Genomic DNA, 24,133 nt, shown 5'->3' on the forward strand with positions numbered 1-24,133 from the left:
ATCTGCTCTTGTATTTCCTAATCCTGCCAGGAGCCAATCTGGAGCATGAGGCAGCATTAAACAATTTCTGCTGCAAGTCATTGAAACCCAGCTGGCTCTCCAGTGTTTCATTGCACCTTTCTTTGCAATGTTTATGAGCTTTTGCCTATTTATAAAGGCCCATAAAGTTTTGAAGGAAGCTTCTTGGAGCTATAAATTCTCACGCTGAGAAGTGCAAGCAGTCCTGGGATGCTAAAGCCTATCAAAATAAATTGCCTTCAATGTCCTGCTCTGCATGGACTGTAGATCCTCCTTTGCTTGATGGGAGCTCCCAGCAAGGCCGGTTAACAAGTACTGCTGTTCAGGAACACTGCTGGGCACCCACTGAGGGGCCCCTTTGACAGACCGTTCCAATGGGGTGATGAAAACCCCTTCGTGGTTCCATCCCCCCTCGCTGGATGAAGACACCCCAACCCCTGTGCAGCCGGGAGGGGGAGGCGTGACGTCACGCCTGCCGTCAGAGCCACGTGACGTCACGGCTCCGGCGGCTGAGGGAAGGGAGGGGGCGCAGGTGGCGGCGGGGTCGGGCGCTCCCGGTTGACAGCGCTGGGCCCGGCCCTCCCCTCACCGGCCCTCCCCTCCGTGGCCCGGCGGGAGTTGTAGTACGCAGCGGGCGGAGGCAGCCGGCCCGGCCCCGGGGAGGACTACAAGTCCCAGGCGGGGCGGGCGGCGGCGCTGTGTGTGTGTGTGCAGGAGCGGGCGGCTCGGCTGGGCTCGGCGCGGCAGTCACCTCCCGTCTCTCCCTCTCGCAGCGGCGGCGACGACGACGATGCAGGCGGAGTCGGGGATCGTGCCGGACTTCGAGGTGGGCGAGGAGTTCCACGAGGAGCCCAAGACCTACTACGAGCTCAAGAGCCAGCCCCTCAAGAGCAGGTGGGACGGGCGGAGGACGCCGTGCCCCTGAGCCGCGGCGGGCCGTCGGTGAACGCCGAGATCCCCCTCTCTCCGCCCCGGCGCTGAGGGGCGGCCATTTAGTGCTTCCTGCCATAATAGCGGCGTTGTCGGGCGGGAGGCGGGCCGGGCCGGCGTTATGTAAAGGGCATTGTTGGCCGTGCGGGGCCTCGCCGTCGCGCCGGGGCAGCCCCAGCCGCCCGCGGGGTCCGGCCGGGCCGGGTGGGGGGAACAAGGCACCGGCGGTACCTGCCCCCGGTGAGCGGCTTCCTCTCTGCCCCCGGCAGGTGCGGCGGCGCTCGGGTGGGGTCAGCGCGGCGCTGCAAAGTTGGTGCAAGGTCTTACGGCGTGTGAGGTGGTTTGGGGAGCTCTATTCTGACTGAGAGCGGGGTTGGTGCGCGCAGGCGTTTGAGGGCTGGAAACTTTTGCCTAGGTACGTCTGTTTCTTTCCGAAGTGTTGTTTTTTGCTGTGGGAAAAACCCTTTATTCTTATCTAGAGCGGCTGCGTCGCGTAGATATGGTCTGTAAAGCGAGGGGAGTCAGTGAGTATTTCTCTCCCTTTCGGGGTGTGAGGTACTTGCTTTCCGGCCTGGTTCTGACAGAAGATAGCAAACGCTGTCCTGCACCTTGAGTACCTGCCTTGTCAGCAGTGGTGTGCTTCTCCCGCCTCTGGTTTTTCATTCAAAGTGCTCAGGCAGAAACAAGCCCTCCATTTCATCACAACACTCCCCTCGGCAGTATCCACCTGCGTATAAGGTCATTGCTGCAGGTGTAGCGTGTTTGTAATTGAGTGTACTGTCAGCCTGCCTTTATGTTCATGGTTTTTAGTTTTGAACAATGCTCTTTGTACATCTGTGCATGTAGTCAAAAAATGAATGGAAAGGTAAATACTTAAAAACATCTGTGCTAGAATGAGCTTAGACTGTACCACTCACTGGTCAGACACACTTCAAAGTAAATAAATGAATTTTTGCTCATGTTCCAAATGTTTCAGAAATGTTGAAAGTCTTTGACTACCAGATGTTAAAAATTCTGTCACTGTCACGGCTGGGGCCACCTCCTGTGGCTTCTCTTCACAGCAGCCCTACTTCCCACTGAACCTTTGGTAATGCTGAGAAATGGTGCACATAGTGATGGTGATATGCAGCCTTTCACAGCCTGACAGGCCAGCCAGCCGAACCAGTGTGGCCAGAACTCCTCTGCCCTCCAAGGTTGTGCAGGGAAGTTGCCATTATCCAGGTGGATAATGCTCCAAGCTGTGAGCCACGCTAATGTGAGGAGAGAGGGCAGCAGGGAGAAGATCTGTTCATCAGCAGTGGCGGGTTCCAGCTGTGGTGGAGGCAGCTGGGAGACCCATGAGGCTTTGAGTTCAGGCCTGTGTTGCCAGTGGAGTACAGCAGTCGTGGAGTAGATCATGACAATTGCACTGTTGTCAGGTAGCTGCATCAGCTGCAGGTTCTAACTAGTGTGCAGGAGTTGCCCCTTTATGGTTGTCTATTCTGTAGTTTGTTGATGCCATCAGCTAGTGTGGGCATGGAGCATAGATATCCTGTCTGTGTTTGACCTTGCACAAGTGTTCCAACTGCTTTTAATTCCTGTGACTTGATGCTTTGGGACCCAAATGTATCCCTGTGTTGTTCACTTCTTTTTTGGGGAAAGTGAATAAAGATAGTCTGTAATGAAGCGCTGGAGTATTTGTCTTTTAAGTATTGTCACTTCAAACATTCCTGGACTGAATTGCTACAGTATGGCCTTATGTGGGACTTATACAGAGCCAGCACTGCCTGCTGTTGGGGTTTAAAGGGACCCTGGTGTCAGTCATCCTGGCTTTCTGGTTTTTCTCAGGCCAATATCTGCTCTGATGTTTCCAGGAGGGCTTGTCTGTTAGAAGTGACAGGTTGCCTCAGTCTGTCTTGTGTCCCTCCACGCATACCCATGCATACAAGAAGAGGGAGCCCTGAGGGTGGAATAACAACCCATGGTTTTTCTGGCAGGTAGGATGACATGTTAACCTCAGTGTGGAGCCTGCCCAGCTCACATACAGCTCTTACCCTGAGGTAGAGTCCCAGTTGTCTTCCTGGTCTTGTGGGTGAAGAAGAAGCAAAGGCGCCAGGGGCCTCTGTCAGGTCCCTATAAACCTGTCCTTGGAGCCAGGCCGATAAAATTTGATGATAACAGGAGGCAAAAGTTGCTCACAAACCTGTTTGCTTCATGATGTGCAGATTGTAATCTTGAAAGGGCTTCTGTAGTCCTTCAGCTTCGCTGAGGCCTGAAACCAGTCTGACTGATGATTATCGAGGGTATTCAGCATCACCCTGCTGCTTTCTCCTGTGGATGTAAATCAGGAGTAATTGCACAGCAATCAGTGGAATAACACTGGGTCAGCATGGTGTAGCGATGCGACTGTGGCCATGGGAATTGCTTTCTTACTGTCTGCTCTGCAGCCTTGCTCTGGAAAGGTGCCTGGGGAGCAAGCAAAACAGAGGCAATACCTGGTGTTAAGGGACAAGTCTAAGTAGCAGTCTTGCTTTTTACCCTGGTGAGAACTGCTGATTTCCTAGCAACATTCAGGGCTGTCTCTGCTCTTTTTTAACCATGAGAGGTGAGAAGCATCCTTGGCTTACTCATAGAAGCTGAAATTGTGAATACCTGGAAAAAGCCACCTAGCTCAGAAATACATAAGAATGGCAGTGCTGTGAACCAAGAATAAACTTTTTGTTGCCTGGTTTAGTTCAGCCTTGCTGCTAGTGCTGTGCTTCACTCAGTAAAACACTGTTTGCTTCCTTCCAGGTTGCTGGTTTTCCAGTGTGTTACATTTAGTTAAAGATTTCTCTCTCCAGTGTGCCCTCACAGTTACTCCATCCATATTTCATAATTCAAGTCTGCAATCGAAAGCCACAAGGGGTCCAGTAATAAAGGCTTTTTGCAGTAAATACTATACTAACTTAGGCCAAGCCACAATTGAGTGCTAGAGGCCAGGCAAAAATGTAAGCCCAGCAAAAAAACTTTAATCACAAGGGATGGAGAGAATACATGGGGCTGCGATACATCAGTTCCAACCATATTTCCTAAACCCTTCAGACTCATGAGAAGTTAGCTTCTTGTGCTAAGCCCTAGCTACATTTAAGGGTTTTCTGGAATCTGCTGTGGTTGAATGTCTTTGAAAACTGAGAAGATGTTTTGGTTGCTTTGGTTTCTCCAGAATCACTTTTCACCGTGGGAGGAAACTGGACTTTATGACTAGCCAGTAAGACAATGAGATTTTTTTTTTTTTCCTCACATTATGCTTCATTCCTCTCCTGCCATATTCCTGAATGGTAATAGTCTTAATTTATAAGTACATACACTTAAGTATTATATGTGTTTGTGTAATGAACAAGTAAATAAGGTTTCTTCCCTAGTACAAGCAGTACACAATGAAATTGATGGAGTTTTATTGTCAGGCAATCAGTTCAAGAAAATAATCAGTTGTTACCAAAGAAAACAAAGATCCTGATGTGTCTGCACACAGTCATCTGGGTGCTGTAGGCTTAAGCTACATTCATTTACTGCTCATGTAAATTCTTTACATCACTTGACTTACTAAAGCGATGTTTCGGATATCAAACTGGTACCTGGAAGCAGAGACTTTACAGTCTGCCTTCGTGCAGGGCAATCTGAACTAACCCAGGTGTGCCAAATGCGGGGAAGAAATTGTATATTCAGTGGCTTTCCTGTATTTTTTGGTTCTCTGTAATGTGTGTCCATTTGGATGGGTGCATGACCTAGGAAGAGCCAGCAAATTATTGTCAGTTGTTGTAATTTACTGCCTTACTCTTAATAAAACCATGTACTTGCAGGTTAATTACTGGTATTTGTGCTATTTTCCATTGCACTTTCCCAGCTTGCTTATTTTCAGACTGGTTAAAAAGCACCTGAATGATGCCATTGCTGAAGTATTTTTAGTGGAAAAAAATATTGGGAAGTGCTTTTAAGTTGCATGATAGTTGGCTTTTTGAGGAAGCTTATTCTTGCTTTATGAGCAATAGCATTGAGATGTAGAGTCTGTCATTATTAAAGCAGTGATATTTTTGTAAAATTCTCATCATGCCTGGTGTCAAAATGCTTTTTCTTATATGTAAACCTTCAATATTTTACTTATATCAGCTAGTATCTCGTATCTATATAGTTAAGATCCTCTGTAAAGCACTTCAGCCCCCTCCCCCCTTTTTCCCATTTTCCCATTCTTCTGATGCTGTGCTAAACATTGAAGTCTTGATTAAGTTAAAACATCCCTTTTAATACACAGCGTTTGAGGAAATCTGAATTTCACTCGAGGCACACATTTCTGAAACATGTACTTACTCTGGAGCCAGAGAGGACTTTCTGTAAAATGCCTTAGTCTGTAGATGATCAGATTTAATTTTGTAAATGAACTTTGCAGCGTGATTGAATTTGAATTTGATTACATTAGGCTTAACGTTGAGTTTGTGCCGTATTGGAGGTAGTCTTTTCGTATTCCTGCTATTTATGGATCTTATTCAAGTGTTTTATATTCTGGTTGGGTTCTGCAATGCAGTTTGTTCAAGCTACTGCTTATATCTGTTCCAGTTGTGCAAGAAGTGGAAAATATCCTTTATTTAGAACAGGTCACATGTGCTTGCATCCAGAAACCGTGTCTCAGTGTGTTTAAAAAAAAAAAAAAATATATAAAAATGTGTCTTGGAGGAACAGATTTAAAAAGTTCCTGAAATATTTTTCCGTCTGTTACAGAGGAACATCACATACTTGAAACTAAAAGGTAATAATAGCAGAGTTTAAAGTGATACGTAGGCTTGCACTAACTGAAGTCAATGGTAAAAGTCTTAACCGACGTCAGTGGGAGTAGAGCTAAGCCAAAAGTATGTCTCTTTGAAATCTCTCCGGTAACATTTTTGTGAGTGAGTCAATAATCCCATGTTTATTCAGCACCTCAAATTCGCCTCCCTGGGAAGGAAACCCTCGCCACATCTTTTTGTACTACTTTATTTTTGAAAACAGACTGAAAAGGCAAGGCTGCAGTTGGAGTGTCTGTTGTATAAACATGTGGAGACAATAAGCGGTATTTCTTTACAGTTCTTTATACTGGGAGCTGGTGCTGCTCCCTGTCTGTAGCAGAGCATTTTCCACAGTGAGAGATCTCTGACCTTTTCTCTTCTGCAAAACTCTTGCTCTGTTATTTGCAGTAGGCCTTTGCTATTTAGCAAGGAAACAGAAATAGCCCGTGAAGTTCAGTTCGGCATTTGCTTTTATATGAACTATTGAACGTCACTTTTTTGCTTCCCCAGCCTGCTTTCCTCAGGAGGATTTTCTTCAGCTGCCAAGCGAGCCAGAGAGTGCGCAGGTACTTTGAGGCTGAGCTGACTGCCCTGACTGTGCACCTTTTAGCGTGCACATGTATTTTCTTTTGATTTGTTGGGCTGCTGACTGTTAGTTGTTTGTAAATATATATGCATTCTGCATGAGATGAATCCATGTACCTTTCTGGCGAGCAGGAAGCTCCACTAGCTGGCTACGATCGATATACAGAATGCAGGTGGTAATTTGAATCAGTACGTTCTTCTGCCTTTGAAATCACTGGAAATGACCCACTGCAGCCCTGCTGGTGGATGGCTGGGGTACTGCTCATTTCCCTGTGTGCAGTGGAGGTAATTTCACAAGCCTCTGGACCAGAATGTTTGGGGCTGTTGTGAACCTTCCAATTGTCATTAGCAAGTCATTGTAGAGCTTATTCTGTGCTGTGTATGTTTTTATTTAGCATGTAGGGTGATGTATCAGAGGTCCTTCCCAGCACGGTGGTAGGCAACGTGACTAATTCCTGCTCTACGGTTTGGTCAGGATCTAGAAGAAAACTGGGAAATCAGAACAGAAAAGACTTGCAGATGTGTTATTTTATAAACAAATCCAGCCCCTCACCATATTCTATGATGAAAGGTTTAATGGGAAGAAATCTGTACAGCTGCAAAAATAAGGGTACAGGAGAAGTGTGTTCTGACATTTACGATACTGTCCTCCTATTTCTGTTTGCTTTCCAAAGCAACATGCTTTAAGACTTTCAAATGAGACAGAAGGAGTAATCTTCTGTTTAAATTTCAGCTAAATAATGAAATTGTGTGCTGGCTCTTCATTGTCTTCTGAGAACGATCTGCTGGTTTCAGTATTGGGAGCAAAATGAGAGTCCAACTTCCATTATGCTGGTCAGGCTCTTGGCCATTATTGTCTGTCTCACTCTATTTTAGATTCAAAAAGTTTTTGAAATACATTGGTTATAACATTTTTGTTTGGTAAAATTCACTGTCTTTTTTGCTGGAACAAAGACAACATGATTAAGCAGCATGGCATGGCAGATTGTGCTGGACAGTTAACCATTGCATTGCTCTCATGTCATAATACAACTGTAGTTATTTTATTTACTTGCTTTTATTAATAATCCCAGCAGCTAAACAGTAACAGGACAATTACTGGCTTGCATATGGTTTTACACTTTATTTCCTAATGGGAAAAAACAGCACAGGAAAAAGGAATACTGTTGCGTATTCATAATACAACAATGCTACTGCTTTATCGGCAACAGCTGTAAAATAGCTGATGCCTCTTTCAGTGTCAAGATTGAAATATTTCAGTGTTTACTGGAACCGAAGACTGTAATATAGCCTGAGACAGGTCAGCCTGTCCTTCAGCAGGAGTTACATGCAGTTTTCAGTGTCAGATATGCTTGTTGTGGAGGGGCACTAGAAATTTTGGGGTGCCTTCTGAAAGGGCTCTGTCACATTGTCTTTGGGTAGCATTTCAGCATGTGACTTGCATAGGCCCTAGTCACCAAAGTCTGTGGGCTTTACCTGAGAGTGTTTCAAAGAGAACACAGGAGTGTCCAAGTGGAAGAGGATGGTGTGGGTATCACTGTGACAAGTACAAAACCTGTGAAATTTCATAAGGAAGGCTTGCAATACAACTGCTAACTGATACTTTAGCCACTAATAGTGCCTTTGGATCAAGCTCATTTTTTCTGGTAACATCGCTGCTGCAAGTGCTGCTGTAATGTTTGTGTTAGCAGCTTTCTGCCAAGCATGCAAGCTAGGGTCTGGTGGTTTATAGCTTTTTTCTTTCTTTAGTGGAAAAATCACTGTAGATACCTTCTGTAGGCTCCCCCCACCCTGACCTGCTGCTCACAGCTGCTGCGTGGACTGGACTGGCAGGTTGAAGGGCAAAAATGTGTTGCTGTGATATATAATTACTTCTTCCAGCATGAGCCAACAGAGCTGCTTGCTGTGATGATTGTTACGTATACTGCTATGTAAAACAGAATGCAAGTTTAATGTAGGGTTTGGGCTAGTATTTTAATGTTGTAATTAAAAGCCTGTAACAGTAAACAAGTTTTTTTTTCAAATCAGTTCCCATGAAGATTATTCCTTTACCATGCAGGCAGGCACGCATTCACAGGTGTAGAGTTCATGAATTCTGTGTCACTTGGAGAAATGAACATCAAGAACAAGCATCTCTTTTTCGGACTCTTTTACTCTAGAACACCACAGGTACGGTGTAAGGCACCTGGAGATCAATCCTGCAGTCGCTGTTTCATAAAGACATTTCAGGTAAGGGAAAGTCGCATTTGAGACGATGCGGCAGTTCCCATCTCTTGGAAGAACTGGATTCATCCTTCTTAAATGCTCCAAAACCCCCAGTGATCTTGTTTCACAGGTACGTTGCACCTCTGTTCATGCTGTTCTTTTGACACAGAATGGGTGTAAGCCCACCTGAGGCTGGTATGGCTGGGGGTCTGGTCTTCTTAGATCATCTTATGAGACTGCTTGGGAAGAGACCATGGAAGTTGTGGGCAGTAGGAGGAAGGTTTGTGTCTTTTCAGGCCTACAAAGGTGAGCTTTGCTTGGCTATGTGCAAGGATTGTGTGCCTGGTTTGGCCTGCTAGTACATTAAAGAATTTTTGTGATGAATTCTGGGAAAAAAAGGACTTTAAATTGTGAAAACTGGTATTTTGGGTGATCAACATCTTTCCAGGTAACCGGAACTTCCATCTTTCCATCAAAAGATATTAAGATATTGAGGCACTGGAAGCTTGCCACATTTAATGTGCTGAAAGCATCATGCCAATAATAGATACTGTATTGTCAAAGCTTGCTTGTACTGTAGGATGCTGAGACACCATTTCTTGTCTTTGCAGTTTGTGACCACACACTAACTGCTGTATGAATGGTAGGAACCCAGCAGGGCAGGGACGTTGGGATCAGGAGGCCACAGAAAAGTAACAAGGAGAATTGGGAACAACTGGAATGCACCCGATAAAGGATACTTCAGAAAACTGAGACAGGAACGATGATTGTTATTAATCTTCCTGCCAGCCATGCTGTTGTAACATGTAAACATACAGAAAATAGGAATTACTGTGATCCTTTCTGGAGGAGAAAGCTAGCTAGATAGGAAACTTGGGGTAGAACTAAAACTGCTGGGAACTCTTTCAGGGTGAGAAGATGGGAGCAGGCTTTGGAAGCTGTCAGATGGCAAAAGATGGGGAATATGGGCAAAGAAGGGTTGTGCTTCTTAAGCTTTAAACTGGGAAGTTGGAATAGTACTGTAGAGATGGAAAAGGATCATTGAGATATGAGTGGGAAAGCCTGGCTGAGCACATTTTGTGCACATTTACTATTTCAAGAGTCTTTGGGTTTTACTAAATAAAGAAGGAGGGTGTTTGTATAAAATATGACTGACTTTGGAAATGCTTTTTCTGGATGTGTCCCTGCATGGTAATATGCAGCTGTAAAGCCAACTAGGAATACAGAGGTACAAACCCTTTTTATAATGCTTGTTGTTCAGCTTGAATAAGTAAGAGTTGCAGCCTGGGAGAATGAAGTTGGAATGATAGAGGTTTGCACACATACAGGAGGGAATGATCTTACAGATGAGCAAAGGGAAACAAACTTTTATGGGCTGTTCATTGGAAGCTGGGAGGAGTTCAGGGAGGCATGTGGCTCTGGCAGTGGGTCCCCTGGGATGCCATTAACTCCTGTGTTTGGGTTTCTACTCAATCTAGCAAGCTTTATTTTATTTGAATCAAGTATTTACAGTTCTAGTCAAGCCCAGCCAGGCTGAAGGCACATCCCAGATGTCAAGTCTGTCTAGTGAAGACATAGGCATGTCTCAGAAGAGTTGCTGGGATCATTTGTTTATTTATTGCTGTTGTAACACGAAGGTTGCCATCTGATAAATAATTATTCCACCCCCGGAGGAGGCACACTGTAAATCTGTTAAGCTGCCCCTTTGTTTGTTAGGCTTGTGCATAATGAGTTTGGAATTTAAGATTAGTAGTATGCCGGGCAACTGCTCATTTCGTGACTTCATCCTCCTGCTCAGCTCGCCTGCCTGTCCACCTGTCACATCCTGTTGGGCACCTAGGGCTATATTCATAAGGGGAACTTTGGTTTAGCATTGCATCATCTCAGGCCTATGTGTTCTGCTGCCTAGTGGAATTAAAAAACAAACCCAGCCATGAGGTAGGTGTGAAGGTTCCCTACTGTACACATGGGGGAAAGGTGGCTTCAAAGAAGGCTTGTGAAAACTGGCATGTGGAGTGAGGGATGGCCTGAGTCAGGCAGTGATGAGTGTAGGAGGCTGGTGTTGAACGCTGTCCCTTGAAGATTTAGTTGTCTGGTCTAGGTGAGCTGTTGCTAAATGCTTCTCAGAGTGATGTGCCAGAGACAGATCTGCTCTTACGAAGATGAGGAAGAGCAGGTAGTACCAAATCCCCCTACTCCAGCTTTATCCACTCAGGACACACAAGTTTTGAGTTCCTGTCCTGCCTGTGACTCAAAATGTGGGATGGAACAAGTCCACCACGCTTTGAACTGCCCAAACCAATAAACCATTGTTTTTTGAAGTGTCTCTTTTGCAGGAGCTAGTCTGTTTTGCCTTGTGTAGTTTTCATTGAACAGGTATGGCCAGGAGTGGCTTGGTGTAACACAAGGGAGTGAGCATTCACCTGCTCCAGAAAGTAGTTATTTGCACAAAGTGAAACAGTTCTACCAAGAGGCAAAGAAAATGTGCTCAGAAATTACACGATTTTCAGAAACATCTTCTTCTAAAAAGTAGTTGTCCAAATCTCTGTAGTAGGGGTCACAGCATGAAATATGGGGACTTGCATATGAGCAGTGATATTTGGGGCATAGACTGCTGGATGAAGGGGAAAAGACTTCAGGGTTATGGGAACCAGAGATTCCTGAATGGTTGCAGGCAGTCAGTAAAGTCAAAGGGAGGAATGGGCTCTCCGGTACTGATGGCCAAAGGACCTCTCTGAGTTGTATATATTGGTGAGAAGGTTGTTGGTCAAAGGTGAATATTAAGAGTTAAGATGAGTACACGTATTTCTGAAGAGTATTTAAGTTTTTAGGAATGTGAAATCATTCCTGGTACATCAAGAGAAGTTTGAGTCTCTGTAGAAGTGAGTTAGGAAGGAGTAGAGTAAGGCAGGAGATGAAATGAGGTTATGTCTCTATCACAAACTTGTTGCACAATTTACAGTTTCAGTCTAATTGCAAAACTATTCTGCAGGTGATAATTTGGTTCCCAGCTAATACAGCTTCTGATATTTACTGTAGCAAGCTGTGCTGTAAGAGCTGTTAGCTCTGAAGATGCCAGCAAGGACTTTGTTTCTCAGTTGTGTCAAGTAATGAAAAGTGTGGAATGGATCTGCCTGTGAAGAGGGTCTTAAAGGTGTTGGAGCTGCCCCTGTAAGGAAAGGAAGGCTGGCTGGAAGGGGCCTAGTGCTGCATGTTTGCAGGGCTGGGGAGGGTCTTGCAGTCTTTCTGATGTTTCCCAAAGGAATTGGCCACCCTACCTTTACTGCAGATTCCTGCCTTCTGGGAGAGATCCCTCTGATAAGGCAGTAATTAATGTCTTTCCAAAGGAGTTGTGGAGGAGACAATTAAGTATCCCTCACTTAGCCTTTCTGATGAAGGTGCTTGTAGGAGTTGTGCTGTGGTAGGAGTTGTGCTGTGGTAGGAGTTGTGCTGTGGTAGGAGTTGTGCTGTGGTAGGAGTTGTGCTGTGGTAGGAGTTGTGCTGTGGTAGGAGTTGTGCTGTGGTAGGAGTTGTGCTGTGGTAGGAGTTGTGCTGTGGTAGGAGTTGTGCTGTGGTAGGAGTTGTGCTGTGGTAGGAGTTGTGCTGTGGTAGGAGTTGTGCTGTGGTAGGAGTTGTGCTGTGGTAGGAGTTGTGCTGTGGTAGGAGTTGTGCTGTGGTAGGAGTTGTGCTGTGGTAGGAGTTGTGCTGTGCAGTGATCTCTTGCACAATCTAGGGAAGGGTGTTCATGGGTCTCAGGTGGGATCTTTAAGGATTCGTTCTTTAAAACTGTTGACCATTTGGCCTTTTGTGTTCCACTTGAAACTATAAATAGACCTGCAGAGGAACAGGTCCAATGATACTGTGTTCCTAAATGCTGTTCTCCTGTGCCAAGTGTTGGCTGTATACCAGCTCAGTGAAAGGAGGCTGGTGAGAAAAGTTGGCTCTCGTGGTGAGCTGTGACCTGGAGCACCTCTTTTCTGATGGTGGTTACAGTCTCAGCTGATAATCCCACCATTTTCATGCCCAGAGCTTCTCCTGGACAGCCTGGACATTGAAGCTGCTTTAAGTAGGCACAAGAGACACATGGAAAAGGACAGGTCTTGCTTTCCCAGGACCATGCTATCATTATGGTGCAGTGTTCAGCAGATTACGGTGATGCTGTGCTCTGCCATCCTGATTGGCTGATGTGGAAAACCAGCAGTACTGCAGGAAAACACATATTAATGATCTAAAGTAGTGAGTTCTTGCAGCTCCTCCTTGGTTTGCTCACTTGCCTGTTTTCTCCTATTGTTTTTGAGATGTGCTATGAGCTGGAGGACGGGACTGGTTTGTATGGTTACCAGTCTCATCCCCTGCTATCTGATAGCTCCTGCCCCGTTGCTATGAAACGTGTTAGTGAGATGCCGTGCAAAAGGGATGAATATCCATCTGTAACTGCAGAGAGGTTTTTCTGTGGCTCATCTCTCGCTGATCTTTCTGATCAGTTTTCTAATTCTGCTGGTGGTGGATTTGAATGTTGTCACACAATTATCTGATGTGTGTTTCCCATCTGTAATTTAATACACTTCCACTGAGGTTTATTAAATAGCACAGTGCAGAAAATTGCAATATCTGTCCTCATTGTCTTTTTTCAGTGGGTTTCTATTTTGTGGCAAGGACTTTCACGGCTCTTGATATTCCAATTCTGTAATCACTATTTATTCTAAGTCAGTTTCCCCTGTATTTAAGAGCTACAGGATCAGACTCTGCTTTGGAGAAATGCTAAATTTGACTGCTTGCAGTCAGCCAAAGTACATAGGTTGTTCAGTAGGTGCTGTTTGGCTTCTTGTAGTACCATAGGGAATGGTGGCTATGTGGTGGAAATGCAGTTCCTCCTTTCTGTATGTAGCATAGGTAAAAATAAACGGTTGCATTAGAAACTGTGCTTTACTTGGTTGCACTAGAAACTGTGTGTGCTTTATTTGGTGGCACTTACAGTTACAGAGCACCCTGGCAGCAGAAAGACTGATGCTCTAGAACTGCAAGATTGTATGGATCGTGTTGCATTTCTGCTGGAACAAAAATATAACAGGCTCAGCATTTGCACTTTCCACTTGTGTATTGTTTTCTCTTTATTTTGTGTATTTAGGAAAAGCTATGCCCTGCAAACTGCTGGTTTAGTGTTTTCTGTGGAATGAAAACCATCTGGAGGATTTAACTGAATTTCATCAAAGTTTTTGGTAACAGGCCCTTTTCTGTTTACTGGCATCTTGTTAGATGAAGATGAGAATCCGAGTTAAAATTCAGGGAGTTACCTGTGTGCTGGTTTATGACCAGGAATTTCAGAAACAACCTGGGCTTGTTTAAAGTTATAAAAGTAATTGGAATATCAAAATGATGCGTAGTGTCTTCCATAAGCATTCTTCCTGAGCAAATGCGTGCCATAAGCTGCTTTTTTTTTTCCCCCCCTAATATACTGTGAATCTTTGGCATAGTGGGAGCTGCAAGCTAAAGAAAGCATCTAGCATTTGTGCCGAGGCTTCTTTGAACGAGATCAGACTTAAATGCCAGCTGAAGTTAAGCGTATGTTTGAAGACCTCCCTTGATCAAACCTTCATTCAGCAAAACACTTCCATGTATTTTTTATTTCAGAATCCTAAATAATTCAGTGGGTTTTGTGCTGGCAGGTTTAAACTTGTTGCAGCCCTGAGGCTGTAACGAACATGGGAGTGCTCCAGGAAACCATAGGCACATGAACTGTGCTGCTCATCTATTTGTGCTTGAATTTCAGCTCATGGTTTGAATACGTTGTTGGACTGGGAGAAGAGTGTTCAGCATATGACAGGCTGCTAAATCTGATGTACTTTTGAGCCTGACACTGTGACTTTAATTTATTCTGCTTCTGTTGAAATACTACTTGGAAAAGTAAAAAATCCCACTGAGGAGAGAAATGCATAATCTTTTCAATGCGAGGTGCAGAACGAACAGAACTTCAGTATGGTCTGTCTAACAGAGGAAGAGCTCTATCAGTCAGTTTTCTTTTCGTCTTTTCCCACAAAAGGCTTAACTGCCCATTTAGTTTTTGATGCCCTGATGATAGCGTTGGCTTACATGGTCATTTTTGAGGGTGGTAGGGTTTTTTTGGTAGGTTGTTCTCAAAGCCAGCCACAGTGGTGTTAATGTGGTATAAGGTGTCATGTGGATTGCGTCTGAAAATTTGGAATAGGATTGTTTCCAGCAGTCTTGAAGTTTTTCTCGGTGGTTGTGTAGACTCACAGAGTCAGTGAAGTGATGCCTCTGGAGATCATCTCATCCAGCTCCATTGCTTGTCGTGTTGAGTAGATTGCTCAGAGCCATGTCTCAATGGGTTTTGAGTATCTCCAAAGACAGAGACACTGCAACCTCTCTTGGTAACCTCTTCCAGTTTTGATGAGCGTCACAGCAGAAGCGTGGGTTTTGTTTGGTTGTTGTGGGGTTTTTTCAATTGTACATACTCATACCTAAACCACTGTTTTGACTTGTCTATCACAGTGCGCAGTAGATGGAGTATGCAGGAGGCTCCACACCTTCTCCACAAGTTGTGCTCCTTCAGCTTTGCTTTTCTAAGTAAGGCCAGGAATATCTTTATCTAAACTGTCCTGAAAGCAGTTGATGGTACAGGCATAGGTAAAGACTTGGTAGGCAGAACTTCTGTGTCTTTTTTAGTCTTGGTTCAAAGCTGCCGGGTTTTCTTCATCTTGATTTAACCTTGTTTGACACAAGCTATGTTTTGCTCTGTCATTTCTTCTTGTGGATGGATGCAAAGCACCCCCCAGCATAACATTACATTTAATAAGCACTTCAGCTTCAATGCAGAGGTTGCATTCAGTGCTGCAAAACCATACCTTGGTGGTGGTTGTGGAAAGCATTTGACAGATGCTCATTGCTTGTGATGTTATCTGGACTGTTTAACATGCATAATAATTCCACAAGGCTGTTGACTAAAATACTCCAGTTCTTTGATGCACCAGCACTAACTTGCCTGCTATGAATTCACACACTAAAGTCAAAATTACTTCTCAAATAGTAAACATGAACTTTGGCCATTTCATGCTCTAGGATAATTCTAGAATTGGTTCCTCAGTGTGCTTGCACGAAGTGCCTTTTTGTGACCTGCAGCTGGGTCTCTGCTCATCAGGACAGCATACTACACACTCTGCCAAGCTATATTAAAGAAGTATCACATGGAATTGAGTATCAAAGCTTCAGTCGGTTCTGATCTTGCCTTGGCTGTCCTGCATTGTGCAGCTACGTGGAAACATCAGTTTTCTGCAGATTGCTTCTGTTAGCCTTAAGGTCCAGCAAACTGGAGATCTTAGAGAATATGTTCTTTAGCATAAAAAAATATTTACTGGAAAAGTTTAATTCAGAGGTGCCTCCCAGGGTAAAATAAAGCAGTTAAATACAAATCTTTAATGACACTGTCAATAGGAAGTAAGAATCTGGTGCTATGTCATGCCATAGGTGTCTTATTTGATTCACTTGGTGTCAGACATAGAAATGAACATGTGCTGCAGTCTCCAGTTTGTGTTTTCTGAGGCTGCATTTGTTTCTCTGTACTATCAAGCTCTGACATGTTTCAATAACTTGAGTTGACCAGCAATAACAAAACATCAAGAATAGAAAATAAACTATGTTTACTGCTCCAGACTTTGCTCCTTTTGCATTTCCCGTAACTATTGAGAAAGAGATGGAAAGTTCAGGGTGCTTTCCTGGAATAGCACTTTTTGGGAAAGAGACTTGATTACTTATTGCCATCTAGAAGCTCCAAACAAACCTGAGACAGGGTAGACTCAATGGTCCTTCTTACTTTAAGGTTATAGATGAGGACTGTGTCTGCATTTATGCAGTCCTTTAGGGCTTTTCTCCTGTAAATGAGTGACTTTGGATGATAAACAGCATGCAGCAATACCTGCCCTCCCAGGCAGGTAAGGCTTAGTTAGCTGTTAGGTGCCTCAGTGGCAAAATTAATACCATGTGAGTGCTGGATGTTGGTAAGACTTGTCTCTACCTGTACTACGTGCAGTGAGAGTTCTTTTTGCCCCATTGCTTTTCTTTGCCTCCACTTAGTGGTATATACAGGGCAACTGAAGAGAAGCAGGTTGGGGAAAGAGGTCTGTACATCTGCTTGCGAAGGCCCATTTTGAAATGCCACTGGATTATCTCACTGTAGGTGCTAGATTCAGGAGCAGGAGAAGCCCTGTTCTCTGTCCTCTGGGTAAAATGTGGGATCCTGGGAGGTCTCACTGTGAGAGCTGCTGCTTGAATAAAGCTGTTGGGGCAGTTTAACTCTGCAGTGCTTAACTTCAATTAAGTTGTCAAACCTAGCATTGCTTTAGGCATTAATAGAGTTTCACTCTCACTTAAAAATCTGGTTTAGTAATTAACCTTCATTTTATTCTGGAGTTCAGAAGGTGCTTGTTTAGTGCAGCAAATCTAATGTCATGTGAATTAAAACATGGAAGATACTCAGTAATGAGAGACTGGAACAGGGTAGTGCAGAAATTAGATTATATACAGTTTACAGGGAGTTCTCAGTGAAAAGCATTTTGAAGGTACTGCCTTACCTCTGCGTTTGCTCAGTTAAGGAATGTTCTGGAAATTAGTAATGGAGTTTGGATTTCTGTTGTTGCACATGGAATTTTTATTGCACTTGGGTTTATTGTGCAGCTTCTTCTGAAATCTGGACATTGTTTGACTGTGGCAGTGCAACAGAAGCTGTGAGATGTTTAGAGAGGCTGTGAGTATAAAGTATATGAAGATAGAGGGACCCTGGGTTGATCTGGGTGATAAGAACTAAGAGTTGAGATCCGCTTGTCTGTTGTAACTGAAGACTCAACCTAAACTCCAGCATGTTCTGCTGAATTTATTGGAGAGGCACAGAAGGATGGTGAGTGGAAGGAGAATTACATGTATAGACAGCAGAATTGCTTCACAAAACTTTGCCTGACCATTGTGATATCTTTGGTAGCTTTCTTCATGCTTCTGTGCCCCTATTTTACATCCTACCACAGCTATTACTGTTACAAAGAAAAGTAGTCCCCAGCTTTTGTGGTGAGAGGACTGTTTATCATTGACATATAGCTGTGTACTGCTGATCCCATCTGTAAGAGTGGAGCTGCTATGCAAGGGGAAATGGGTTTAATTTTCCCCAGGAAGTTTCAGGCCTATTGCATGTATGAACGGAGTACGTGTCAGCTGGTGAGTCCCATGAGTTTCAGAACTGGACTGATTGCTGGCATTACACCAGTTCATATGGGCTGATGTGCCTCTGGGCAGAAGGTACAGGCCTTTAAACAGGCTAGAAAAGTGCACCAGTTTCTGCTGCCCTGGGGTTTTGTGTGGCTGCAGGGATAAGGGGCAGCTTTCAGCTTTTCTAATGATCATTGCATGCACAAAGTGTTGTTTAGGCATCTTTTTTAGTCTGGGAATCAGGGACTATGTAAAAGCACTGATTCAGAACATTCAGAACATGACAAAGGCATTTGCAGAGCAGTACTATCATGCTTTTGCCCTGTGATGTGCATTCTAATGTTAAAGTGCACTTGTACCAGTTCTCTGGTATTGTCTACTACAGTAGACTTCAGAGGTGAAGATGCAGGAGGCTCGGTGTTCGCCCAGCCACCTCTGTAGCTTAGATACGTGTAATCAAAGGCTTTGTCTTTTCTATCATTGGAGTGATTTAAGGGGAAAAACAACCTCTAACCAATTACTTTACTCCTTTAGTTCCAAGGCTGCAATGTGGGGTAAAAGTTCATCTTCTGAATGCCAGCAGAGGGACTATGCACTGTGCGGGGTGGGGTTTGGGCTGTTGCTGCAAGGTACAGCCATGCCCATCTCTGCCTTGAGCCGCAGTCCTGCACCCAGGGAAGGAGCTGGCTGCTAAATGGCTGCAGGGAGGGTTGATTTATCTTGCTGAGTCAGTGGGAAAGGACCACACATGCATCGGCTCGCTGAACTGACTTGAAACTGTGTGGCCGTAGCAAAAGACCCAAGCCAGAGCAGGGTTGAGAACCAGACTGTGGGAAGGCAGGACTCCTTCTGTAGCAGCTTGCAGTTATGCTGAGTATTAGATGAAGCATCAAATCATGCTGCAGACCCAATAAAAACATGGTAAAAGTAATGTGTGAGTTGTATGGTTGCTGACCTGTGGTTGGTTTTCTGTCTGCAGCTGAATTTTGTTGTCTTACAAACAACATTCCTGTAGAAAGTGTGACAAGTACGATGCTTACAGCCGGTGACATCTTTACTAGTGAGTCCAGTTTGATGACTTCATATGACTGATTCTTGACATACCAAATCTCTTAAATGAATGAGCAGTAATGCCAGTGGTCTGGTAACCTGCCAGCACTCTTGAGCTTTATGCTTACTCCATAGGAACCACGTCCCAAATATGGCTTACTGAGCTCGTCACCTTACGGCTCAAGCATAGCTTAGTTAATTCTGTGTAATAATTTACTGGTGTCAGCTGTCCTGCAGTAGTTACCTGTGTGCAAAGTCCTGGTTCATAGCAAATATGATGTAATGCAGGTTAACGCTAGCCTCTTTGACTGTAGACTAGCATACATGGGCTGTGGTCTAATAGCACACATGGCTGCTCTCGCTGCTTAGCTGCTGAATGGTAAGTTTTTAAGCCAAGGTGTTTTTATCGGCCACCACTGGGACCTGCAATCACTTGTGTTAACTTCAGCTGTAACGTCCAAGTCATCTTGCGTTAATCCGTTTTCCAGGGGAGACAGAAAACGTAGATAATGGATGAAATGGGATTAAATTCTTCCAGTGTATAGCCACTGCTGGTAACTGTGGACTAGTTTGACAGGGTTCACATCTGTGTTAACTTTCAGAAGACAACATGAAGCTATTATGCAGTTACTTCCCACTCCAGGATCTGCACATCAATTAGGAGAGGCTGCTTACTCATGCTCCTCAAAAGTTGTGCCAAAATAGCTGTTACATTATGTCAGAGCCCATATTTTCATCCTGAACAATTAATCAGAATATAAACCTTGTTCTTCCTCGGCAGCTTTGTATAGAGACCTAGGACTTTGATACGGAGTACTTTGGAGCTGTGCTGGTTGAAGAGGGCTCCTATGTAGTTGGCACACGTCAGGGAAATTATTATGAAATGTGATGTTATTTTGCCAGCAGTATATCTGGGAAGCTCCAACAACAAAGTCCTCTCTAAACAGCTTTTGTTCTGCGTGTTATGACTTACTCTACTGTAATGCTTAGGATCCCTGCTTGGGACCCAGCATCCCATGCTGCCGGTAGGTGCTGTGTGAGCACGAAGGAAGGTGGTGGGCTGCTTCACAGCAGATCAGCAGTCTGAGAATAAGATACAAGAAGCAGATGGCTACAGGGGAAAACAATGAGGCAGAGCTGTCAATGTGATGGGAAGGAGTCCGAGTGCACCCACTGCCTCGCTGTTGTCGGCATGCTGCCCAGGAAAGAGGTCTTGAGACAGACAAGGTGGATCATAGAGCAGGTACAATTGGAGGCACCTCTGAGCACCTTCTGTTGTAAACAGGAGAAAGCTCTGAGCAGGCGCTGTTGAAATGTGGTGTTGTCGGTGATAAGCTTGCAGCTATTGTCAAGCATCTGTGGTTCCAGATCCCAGCCTTGTCTCCTTGGATAGCTGATAGTGGTTCACGATGGCCCAGAGGTTCATGGTAGCAGAGCCTCAGGCAGGTGTAGCATCTTAATTACTATGTGACATGCCAAGGAGGCAGTGTCTGTGGAGAAGTGACAAAACCTTTTGCCATGAAAACAGAAAAATATGGGCTTTACGGAGGCTTTTGGTCTTACACAGGAACCTGAAGATCCGTCTCCTGACTTTCCAGGCTGTCCTTATATAAGAGCTGCCTGATAGTGCTATACAGGAGCTCCTTTTTCCAAAGAGCAGAGAAGTCTCAAATGTAATTACATGAATTACTGTACTGTGCAACATGCAACCTGAACAAGGATTCTGTAGAGAGGCAAGTACCATCACACTGAAGGCTAAGGTCTGTTCCGTGTGTCTTGCTCCTAATTCATGACTTTCTGTGTGTTTTGCCAAATACCTTGTAATACAGGGAAAATAACTTGGAAAAGATGGTGTGTAATAAAAATAGAAGCACTTGCTCCAATTCTTCCATATGTTAGTGGCTGGATTTTAGGCAAGAGATTCCAGTAAGGTGTGCCAACAGTCTGAATACCTGCTCGTGCTGCTGCCCTCTTTCCATGAAAAAGCTTTTTGGGTTAGAGACAAGGGTGAAGTCATAGGGAGTGTTTGGTATCTCTGTGAATTGGATCCAGTCCTGTGTGAATTTGTTAGAAGAAATGAAGTATTGTAATTCCTGAGGTACCAGCAAGGTTCCTGCTTCAGAAATCCTATCTTGCTTCCATTTATTTCTTCCTTGCTGGAAAATTTATGGTGAGTGAATAAATTCATCGTGTTGGAGGCCATCTGGAAATAGCTGGAGCAGGCTAAATTGTACATGATATTTGTTAAAACTTTTCAAAGACTCTTTCTTGGGGGAAGGGGAGAATGGAAGCCTGGAACAAGCTTTAAATAGGAAAAACAGATTAGGATTCAATACATAGGAAATATAATGTTTTCATTGAAAAAAGAAATAGAGACAGGGAAGTTAAATGATGATTGAATATAAATGCTGGGCCATTAAAGTGCAGCTCTGCGAGTGGCTGTTCTCTTGGTTTATTCTCTTCTACCAGCTAATGTGTCTGACTTCAAGATGCAGACCGCTTTTCCATCATTTGACAAGGTACCTACTTGTGTTAGAAGAAAATACATGGAAGGCAATAATATGGGTTTGTAGGGAAAGAAATAAGTTTAAACAGGTAGTTAATGGATTTGGTTGCTGCAGGGGGCTGTGGAGGTAGATTGTACTAATAGGTTCAAGGAAAGATAGACAATTTCAGGGACAAAACAGATGCTATTGGGAACTGGACTGGGGTTGCTCTATCCCTTAGTTAATAACTGGATGCTGGAGGGTTACAGAGCAGCAGAGCACAAGTAGTAGCTGTACTTGTGTGCTTTCCTGTTGGAGATGGGGTGCTGAGCTGGATGGACCACGAGTCTGCTTATTCCATGTATTTGCCCAGCGCCTGGGGTTTGGGTACCAGTCAGCTGAGCTCTATAGCAGGTTGGATGTCTAGTTCCTTCTTTCTCTATTTCAAATCCAGGAACACCTCGTCAAAGTCTGGGCTAATGAATCATTGCAAATGCTTGATGTGTTGGCAGCTACATGCCACCCAACTTCACACTCTGTTCTGCTGCCATCATTTTAAGAAACTATTGGAACACTGCCTTCCCCCCCAAAAAAGAGAGTATCCAAAGATCTGGGAACTAATGTATGCAACCCTCCCCCGGCTTATTTGTACCAAGATGCTTGGGTAGGCCTTGGTATTAATTCTAGCTGCAGAGCAGGTTTTAGTCAAGAAATCAAAAGCTTGGATATCATTTACTCTGAGTACGTAACTGAGCCAGTTAATCCAGAATTGATGGAAAAAGCTCATCTGGGTTGGGAGAACTCCAAGGTACCAAAATCTCCGAAGTTCGTAACAGTGAGCTATGTGGTGCTTTGCTTTACGTGAGATATTAGTCATTATCCTGTCAGTCATGTTTGTTAGTTTGATGTAGTGTTTATTTAGAGGTCGAAAGAGTCATGTTCATCTTTGCATGTACAAGAGACTTGTTTATCCTCCTAATGTATTAGTTCAGTTAGTAGATTAACTGAAATCTGTACTTCCATCAACTATTCGTCATCTTTTATTTGACTCACAAGGTTCATGTCATGATCTACTTCAACATATATGTTAAAACAGCTTCTAAAGGCTGCCTTTCTTTGGGGGAGCAGATGCCTAGTGAGTGTGATCTGCTTCCCTGTTTGGCTGAGGGGTCAGTAGGCAATATTTGTACTTCCAGCAGGGAAGAAATGTTACGAAAGTACATGGTCCTCTCCTGACCAGGTACTTGATGGACTTTTGGTTTTTCACCCCACATCCCTGCACCTCCTTGACTCTTTGCTTTCTGGAGCAGACCACAAGTCACGTTGCAGGTGAGCCTGGCCAGAGGAAGAGTTTCCATTTTACTGAGGGGTGAAATCAAGGACTGTGTTTTGGCTGGATGTCGTGATTCAGGCCTTCCTTCCAATCCAAAGGATGTGAAGTCCAGTCCTCTTCTCCAAGAACTTAAAACCTTTTCCAGTGTTTGAGAAGCTGCCTGCTCGCCTGGGCTAGTGCTCCTGCCTTTTCTTTTTCTCCATTTCTGCAGTGTCAGGAAGAAAAAATAAATCTGTAACCCAAGTAATATTCTAAATATAGAAGTGCTAGTTTAGAAATGAGAAATCTTTCTGATGGCTTCAAAATGGGTTTTGTAATAAAAGGAAATGTATTTGACACTGCCAGAATTTACAGTCCCACCAGAGGCTTGTGAAATAACTGCTATAGCAAACATCCTGGGCTGTAATGGAGCTTGTTGACACGTACGGGTTACTGAAGGGTATTTCTGGCTGTTGCCATGAGGATGGGTTAGCAGGAAAAAAATACATTCTTTGCAACTCCTGCAGGGCCCTGTCTGTACCATCAGCTTTTAAAAAGAGTGGTTTAATAAAAGGTGGCTAAAGAGGGAGACTGTCTTTCAAAATGGGTATCAGAGTACGATCACTGGGAGCTAGGAGGAAGGCGTTATGAGTAAGTCTGGTGTGAGTGGTACTCAGGCTAATGCTGCTTTTGGTTGTTTAACTGGCTAGAAAACTGTTTTGCTCAAGTCCCTGCAACTTGTCCTTCTAAATCCTTTCAGGCTTCAGCCTCTCTACAGCTGCTCCACAAGTAAAGGTCCCAGTTATTCCGAGGTGGGATAATGACTTTAATGTGGTCAGTAATTGTTGCAGGAAGGTGTTGTAGTGGTCTTTAGGTGATGTCAAATGCAGAGACTGCTCTGAGCCATTTGATGAGATTTCAGCTACAGGTTTAGAGGTGAATGGTCTTAATCTATTTGACAGCACTTCATTTGTAGTACTTATTTATAGCTGTATCCATGGGTTTGATACATAGGACATAACCATAAAGAATTACACTGGAAGGAGTGTACTTTGCCAGGATTTTTGCTTTGTCTAGTTGAGGAGACACTGAAGATGTATAGGGGAGAGGGAGCTTCTGCCCAGCTTCTCATAGCGTCCAAAAATAAAACACTATGGGGGGACTTAATTGCTGATGCAAGAAAAAAATGTCTATAAGAACTTTTTTCCTATCAAAAATTAAGTTTCAAATGGAAATAAGGCTGTTAAAGTATTTAAGTTTGATCAGGAAAATTGTCTATTACAATGGGAAACTGGGGCTGTGGTACTTCATCCAGTTTCCCATCTCATTCACTGCCATGTGCATGGGGCTTGCACCGTATTATTTTCATCTGCAGGTCTCTTAAGGGTTTTGCTGCTTGTCTGTGGGTCTTCCTTTGACTGCATGAGGGGCTCAGAACATGGAACTCCATGGTACATTGGATATAAAGGATTTGCTTTAATCTTTTGATAAAGATCAGTTTCTCATACTGAGTGACAGTGGCTTCGCCGGCAAACCCCGAGTTTTAAAGCTGTGTTTTC

At 44.1% G+C, this 24,133-nt stretch overlaps 1 protein-coding gene across 5 annotated transcripts in view; it reads left to right on the top strand.

Annotated features, from left to right (window-relative positions):
- The first annotated feature begins 542 nt into the window (after positions 1–542).
- Positions 543–24,133, top strand: part of MITF (melanocyte inducing transcription factor) — a 101,804-nt gene continuing 78,213 nt past the window's right edge. For 4 of the 5 annotated variants that reach the window (XM_080625713.1, XM_080625714.1, XM_080625715.1 and 1 more), the window contains exon 1: positions 543–912. In XM_080625713.1, the coding sequence (XP_080481839.1) occupies positions 809–912 (104 nt within the window). In that variant the 5' untranslated portion in view covers positions 543–808. Of the gene's footprint in view, positions 1,364–24,133 lie in introns of all 5 variants that reach the window. The other variant, XM_080625716.1, reaches the window with a different exon arrangement.

This window comes from Psittacula echo (assembly GCF_963264785.1).
Source record: "Psittacula echo genome assembly, chromosome: 9".
Lineage (NCBI taxonomy): Eukaryota > Metazoa > Chordata > Aves > Psittaciformes > Psittacidae > Psittacula > Psittacula echo.